Raw genomic sequence first — 7,809 nt, forward strand, 5'->3', positions numbered from 1 at the left:
GTCTGTGTTTTTCAAGCATTATTTCTTGCAATGTGCTCCAGACATAATGCTGTCTCTGTGTTGATAAAAGCAGTACATGTATATGGGCCAATCTTTTTTATAAAACTATGCATATATAAATACTACATTGTTCATAGCTTTATTTGACCCATGAAGCTATACATAACATTAGTCTAAGTACAAGTAGATGTGATCTTATCCAGCTTCTATCCTTGAGATGGATTACAATGTATATGTAGCTATCAAAAGAAGTCTGTGAATGCTATTTTTATTATCAAATAAAGTTTTCCATACAAATTCAAAAGGATTTCATATTTCTGCACACGCTGTTGTTCAGTAATGTCTCAGGAGAGGCTTCAGAGTTTGTTCATTTTTTGACCAAAGCAGCAGAAAGAAATCATCAAAGAAAAGACATTTTGCTTTCAAAACTAAATAACCAGTCTTCTCAGTTCTCAAGCACTTAGAAGTGATGCCACTGTTCCAACCAAATGTGCTGCTAACATCACACTGGGGCTGGGTGTGGCTGTGGCTCAGGAGGTAGAGCCAGTCACTCATGAACCAAAGGGTTGGCAGTTTAATCCCTGCCTTCAAAAGGCTTAAAAAAAAACAGAGAAACACCCACCATTTAAGACACCATGTCCAAGAAAAAAACAGGACAACCCAACAATAAGTAAAACAAAAAAAAATTAAACTTATGAAATATGTTGGGGAATTAAGGCCTAGTGTAAAGGGAGAAGAATACATTTTTCATAAGTAATTGTAATGTATGTAATGATGTAATGTAATTTCCACAAGTAAACTTATAAATGGGCAAGGGACAGTGACATGGGGCTGTGGGTGGATGGGTAAGAGACAGTTGTACTGAAACAAGGTGCTTACAGCATCTTATTTTAAAAAAAAATCAAATGGGAGAACCTTGTGATGGACTGGTGACCTGTCCAGGGTGGACCCCTGCCTTTCACCCAAAGAGAGCTGGGATAGGCTCCAGCAGATCCCTGTGACCCTGTTTAAGGAATAAGAGGGTATAGATGATGGATGGATGGATCAAATGGAAGAAATGAATGTCACTTTCATTTGTTTCTGTTGGAAGTCTACAGAAGTACTGTAATGGCCTTTTATGCAATATTATATTTCAGGCCCAGTAAAATCTTAAAACCAATCCTAAAACGCATGGAAGTATAGGGTTGGTGTGATTGTTCCGAGCAGCAGCATTTTGTATCAGCTGTACTCTCAAAATGCTTGGCCTGCTGATACCAAAATAATTGCTGTCTTCTCAGTACAAAAGCAAAAGCAAACAAATTGTGCAAAAGCACAATTCATGTTTTTGTTGGAAGGCTACAGTAATCCCTTAATAGCAATATCTTTAAACAGTGATGTATAAACTGACAGACACTGTACAGAACTAGATAATTGTGCTTTATTTCACTGGACTCATGAGCTTTATTTACTTACAAAAACAGCTACATAGTATTTTGTCTGTGTGAATAAAAATCCATATATTGGCATCTGTGAAATGTTCTGAAAATACCTTCATTAAAATCTTTAGAGCATGAGTGTCGAACCACAGCAAGAGAATCTTTTTGTCTTAGCTTTTCTTTGGTCGTTACACTTAACTTGAGTTCAGCATATTTGTATTCCATGAAAGATCCATGGATATGATCGTTGCTATAGCTACACATAAAGGTCATTATGGGAGTGCTCTTAAGGTGTTTGTTTTCCTCCAGTCTGGCATACTGCACAACCAAAAACTGAGACGGAAGATATCGTGACTTGAATTTCTGCTGTTCATTTTTTGTTCTCAGAATTAAAAAAAAAAAAAGACCAACCTTTAAGAACTTTACCCTCTAGCTGAACAGTGTCACTAGATATGGGTCTATAATCATTGATAAACCTTCCCATCATCTGTAATAGTGTACCTTTTCAGAAATGCGGTTCTTACTATGGTGTTATTATAGATTTATATTGGCTTTAGTAATAGTTTGCTATTTACCAATACGCTCTTTAAAATGTACAACACACTAATTTGTAAACAGGTGTAAGGACAGTGAATTGAAGAAGAAGAAGAAGAAGAAGAAGAAGAAGTACTTTATTAATCCCCAAGGGGAAATTCAGTTGTTACAGCAGTTATTAAATTTGACATTATTTAAATTATATTGATTAATAGTAATTCATAAAGTAATTAATAAAGTAATAAAGTAATTAACTATTTACTTGGGGGGGTTTGTGTGTGTGTGTGTGTGTGTGTGTGTGTGTGTGTGTGTGTGTGTGTGTGTGCGTACATGCATGTGTGTGTGTGTGTGTGTGTGTGTGCGTTATTGTTTATATTGAGGAATTATAGAGTCTTATGGGCGTGGACACAAAAGACTTCCTGAATCTTTCAGTCTTGGCTTTAGGGGGAATTAGTCTGTGGTTGAATGAACTTCCCATTCGCCACAGTTCCTCATGAAGTGGGTGGGCAGGATTGTCCAATATGGAGTTTATTTTGTCCACCATCCTCCTCTCTGCCACAGCCTCCAGACTGTCCAGTTCCAGTCCAACAACAGATTTTGCTTTCCTGATTAACTTATTTAGTCTGTTGGCCTCACCAGCCTTGATGCCGCCTCCGCAGCACACAACTGCAAAGAACAGTGCACTCGCTACTACAGACTGATAGAACATCTTCAGTAGTTTGCTGCACACACCAAAAGAACAGAGTCTCCTCAGGAAGAACAGTCTGCTCTGTCCTTTCTTGAAGAGTGCATCTGTATTGTTTGACCAGTCCAGTTTGTTGTTAATGTGGACTCCAAGGTATTTGTAGGAGTCCACAATCTCTACTTCGTCTCCAAGGATGGAGACAAGGACTGGGATCTTCCTGTTCCTCCTAAAGTCCACCACCAGTTCTCTGGTTTTCTTGATGTTGAGCTTTAGACAGTTGTTGTTACACCAATCAACAAAGCTTTTTATCAAGTGTCTGTATTCCTCCTCGTTATTATTGTTGATGCATCCAATGATTGAAGAGTCATCAGAGAACTTTTGGAGGTGACAGGTTCCTGAGTTGTAGCGGAAGTCTGAGGTGTAGAGTGTAAACAGGAATGGAGCGAACAAACTGTGGCCGCCCAGTGAGGTAGTCTTTGATCCACTCCACCATATCTGCGGGAACTTCCATATCCTGCACCTTCGCACTTAGCAGGTGGGGCTGAATAGTGTTGAAAGCACTTGAAAAGTCAAAAAACATGACTCTCACAGTGTTGCCCTGCCTCTCCAGATGGGAGTATGCTCTGTGCATTAAGCAGATGATGGCATCTTCCACGCCGATGTGTTCTTGATATGCAAACTGCAGGGAGTCCAGAAATTCAGACACTTGGGACCTCAGGTGTTGCAGGACCAGTCTCTCAAACACTTTCATGACATGTGATGTTAGCGCTACTGGTCTGAAGTCACTAAGGGTACTGGGACGGGTTCTTTTTGGTAATGGGACAATACAGGAAGTTTTCCATAACTTAGGCACCTTTTTGAGCCTCAGAGAGAGGTTGAAGAGTTTCTGAAAAATCTCTGCAAGCTGTCCAGCACACACCTTAAGTACTCTGGGACTAATCTCATCTGGTCCTTTTGCTTTGTTGGCCTTTAGTTTAGCTAATTCCTTCCTCACCTGTTCTGTGGCAAAGGCTGGACCTGTGTATTGTGTTGATGAGGAGTCAGATGATGAGGGCAGGGGAGGAGTTATTGGAGGTGAGGTATACGTCAATGTTGTATGGCTGCTGATAGAGGAGATGGTATCAGTGGGCAATGGGGAGGCAGCATTGGCAGAGATGTTGGGTGGGGTGATGTGAAGAGACCCCAAGGCATCAGCTAAGGTGGTGCAGGGAGGAGGGATGGTGTGTGAGGACAATGGATCAGCATAAGAAGCAGAGGTGGTGTCAAATCTATTAAAGAACAGGTTAAGTTCATTAGCAAACTTTGAGTCTCCTTCCACAGCAGTGTGCGACTTCTTATAACCAGTCATTATTTTCATCCCATTCCACACCTCTTTGATATTGTTCTGTCTCAACTTGTGCTCTACTCTGTCTCTATAGAGCTGCTTTGCCTCCCTCAGCTTCCTCTTGAGTTCCTTCTGTGCGGCTCGGAGTTCCTCCTTGTCTCTTGCCATGAATGCCCTCTTCTTCTTATTGAGGAGGCCTTTAATGTCCTTATTTATCCATGGCTTATTATTACATGCATGGATTCTTATACTGAATTGGTGCACAGAATTTGCCACCATTTATAACCAGTCGGGTGGAAACATTTCATTACAATTGCATGTTACTTTATTGTCACTAAGTTTCTATTTATACAGCAACCTTCGCCTATGGGTACCCACAGTTAAGTAATTGACAGTGTTGACAAATAAATTAATAAAAATTCTTCTTACAACTACAGTTATGTATTTGAAACCTTTTATTCATGAGGTCTTAAAGTATTGTTCTTTCTTTGACACTGGGTGTAAGGTGTACAAGATTTGTATGATAGACGACTAATTGTTTTCCATTTCATAACCTTTACATGAAGGTCTCTCTTAATAATACTGATGTATGTTATCTAATAAGTCTTTGTTAATCTTTGATTAATGTGATTAATAACCACCCTCAGATAAAGTTGGGTGTTGAGTCATGTTTATATCCACCCTTGATTAATAATGTCATAATCCCTATTGGCCATGTTCTAAATCCAAGGTGACCTGTGATTGAAATGAGATTACAGTAGTAATGCAGACACCACTATGAAAGAAATCCAAATGTTATTTTAAGCTGTTGTACTGTTCTGTCTGTATCACTGAATAAGCAGAAGAGCAGCAGCCAGTTAGAACAATAGCTCTAACATAGAAATTGACTCAAGACTTAAATGGATTCTGAACATGTCATTCACATTTATTCATTGGATTAAATACTACAGTCATATGACATTTGCTCTGTAAGTAAAACAAACAATGAGTCATTTGCAAAGTGCGTTTTATTTTATGTTGCCTTGATTACATGCCTCTACATTCAAAAATAAGCCATTATATAGGATCCAACTGTAAAAGATTACTATTTTTTCCCTTTACTCAGGAAAAAATCTCACAGATTAAGTTGGATATTCTGTACATACAGGAACAACTCTGCAATGGGCTGACCTTTCCTGTAACTGTCTTTAGATTGAACCATCTCATTTGTAAAAATACAAAAAGGAAGTTATTTCTGTAGACATTAGCCTTCAGTCGTTGCTTGGTGGAGCAGAACTCTTCTTCTTGGATAGTGGATTATGGAGCCTTTGGTGACGGCCCGTTTATGCAGGAGACACAGAGCTGGAGGAGACAGAGGAAGCCTCGGTCTTAGTAGTGGATGCTCCCTCCTCTTCCTCGAAGGGATTCTTTCCACAGCACAAGGTGGTGATCATGCAGTGGCGGAACTGCTTGTTCATGCAGATGTAGATCATTGGGTTGTAGATGGAAGAACTCTTGGCAAAGAAGGCTGGGAGGGTCATAAACAGTGGTCCAAACTCAGAGCCCTGATGTGTGAAGATGTACCAGGCTACGCCAGCATAGGGCAACCAACATACGAGGAAGGCGATGACCATCATTACAACCATGCGAGTGACTTCCTTCTCAGCCCTCTGGGTGGTTTCAGACTCCTGCTGGGCAGCAGCAGCCTCCTTGACAGCACAGAGCAGGCGACCATAGCAGAAGAACACAACAAACATTGGAATTAAGAAGTGGCAGGTGAACATGTAGACAACAAAGGATTCATTGTTGAATCCTTCTGCACGTGTGTAGTAGTCAACTCCACATGAGCACTGCATGCCCTCAGGGATGTAACGAGACCAGCCAACAAGAGGGGGTACGGCGCAAGAACAGGCCATTATCCAGGTGAAGACCAAACCCATAATTGCATGATTCTCTCCAAAACGGAAGTTGCTGATGGGCTTACAGACAACCAACCACCTTTCAATAGCCAGAACAACCAGCGACCAGAGGCCCATCTCACCACCGAGGGTAGCAAAGAATCCTTCCAGATTGCAGCCAAGACGTCCTAGGACGAAGTAACCATGCATAGAGGTGTACATCGTTGTGGTGAATCCTCCGAACACCATGAAGAGGTTAGCCACAGCAAGGTTCAGCAGGACGTAGTTTAGAGGGGTTCGAAGCTTCTTGTGTTCGATGGTGACATAGAGAGTGAGGAAGTTGATGGGGAAGCCAAGAAGGATGAGCAGGAACATGTAGGCACCCAGGGCAGCATAAGCTGCTGGGTTAACAAGGTAGTACTGAGGGTATTCATAAGGACTCCGCACCATACCAGTGGTGTTCAACATAGGGACATAGAAAAATGGTCCCTCTGTGCCATTCATGGTTGCGGCTTGTGGTTACGATCAGCCCTTGCGTGGTGTTTCTTCTGGCTGTTCAGAAGATTGATAGAGAGGGACCTTGCTGCAAATGGACCCAGAGGCCAGGAGCCTGCCTTTTAAAAGACACACCTTGGATTATGATTTTCCAAATCCGTCAGCACAAAGTGATTTAGGCCACAGTTAATATCTAATCCAGCCACCACTGCAAACATAACTGACCACTCATCAAGATATTAAGGTTATACGTGCTTATGTCTATTATTGGAGTTTTACAATTACTGCTGCTTTTAAAGCATGATAACAACATATATCTTGTGAATAAAATTAAGCTTTTGTGTGCATTGAATCATAAAGCTACCCCTAGAGGCGCTTCTGTTCAGATGCCTGCCATATTTAGGCAAGCTTCCTTCAGGTGATTCCAACTTCTTAAAGTTGGAGAGGATTGCGTAATATTTACATTCGTATTTAGTCACCAGTTTAAGGCGTCTCTGCTTTTGTGCAGAAGACCCTTCATAACACCACCCCTCGAGAAAAGCTGACAAGAAGTAAACCTAAACCTAAATGTAAAACTGAATGAACATCTGATGTAACATATGATATTTTTTTTTTTTTTTCTTCTGTTCTCAGATAATATTGTACTAAGTGGTACATTTCCTACACAACAGTGTATTGTAAAATATAGAGCAGAGGCAGTAGTGATGCGGAGTGGTTGACCATCTTAGCTATTGATGAAGAGCTCAGCACTTTCCTAATGAGTGTTGTATTAAAGAGATTTGGGGCTTATGGATATGTTACTCTTTTAGACCTGTAATGGATTTTATGTCACTGAGGATCATTGTCACTCACTTAGATAATAATTGATAATAATGATAATTTTATTTATTTTTTATTCAAAATTTTGTACATAAATAGGTATTATGTTAGACTGTATGAACTTTGACGAACCTTCAATTAGTAACTATTCATATGCAGGATGCACTATATACTGGATATATGCAACAGGGCTTTGAGAATCCATTATGCTGTCAATAACTGTTGATAAATATAGTTATAGCAACATATGAAAGTTGCATCTCATATTGATGAACACACAGAGGATTATCCCCTGAATCTGAATCAGCTTTCTGGAGTTTTACTGTAAAGAGTTTAAATTGTTGTTTAGATCACTAGGCCACAACTTTACTGTACTGGTCCACTCTCGACATTTTTATAGTATTGCACTAGTACTACAGACAGGATTTGTTCAAAAAGCTTGTTATATTGCACCAAAATGTTGGAAAAACACTGAAACTGTCCAGAGGTTTTAAATCTCAGAGGTTTAGTACTATAATGGAAGACAATGACGAGCATCAAATCCTCAATCTGAGAAGCTGGAACCATCAATTGCTTGATGTTCTTGCATGAAGAAAATTGACGATTTATTTTGCTGATTTTTCTCGGCTAAATCTCAGAATTCATACCAAGATATCTTAC

At 40.1% G+C, this 7,809-nt stretch overlaps 1 protein-coding gene across 1 annotated transcript; it reads right to left on the bottom strand.

Annotated features, from left to right (window-relative positions):
- Positions 1-5,280: 5,280 nt before the first annotated feature.
- Positions 5,281-6,339, bottom strand: LOC113145314 (rhodopsin). The gene has a single exon (XM_026331890.1). The coding sequence runs from the start codon at positions 6,337-6,339 to the stop codon at positions 5,281-5,283; it is 1,059 nt and encodes a 352-aa protein (XP_026187675.1).
- Positions 6,340-7,809: the final 1,470 nt, after the last annotated feature.

Source organism: Mastacembelus armatus, chromosome 7 (genome assembly GCF_900324485.2).
Source record: "Mastacembelus armatus chromosome 7, fMasArm1.2, whole genome shotgun sequence".
Lineage (NCBI taxonomy): Eukaryota > Metazoa > Chordata > Actinopteri > Synbranchiformes > Mastacembelidae > Mastacembelus > Mastacembelus armatus.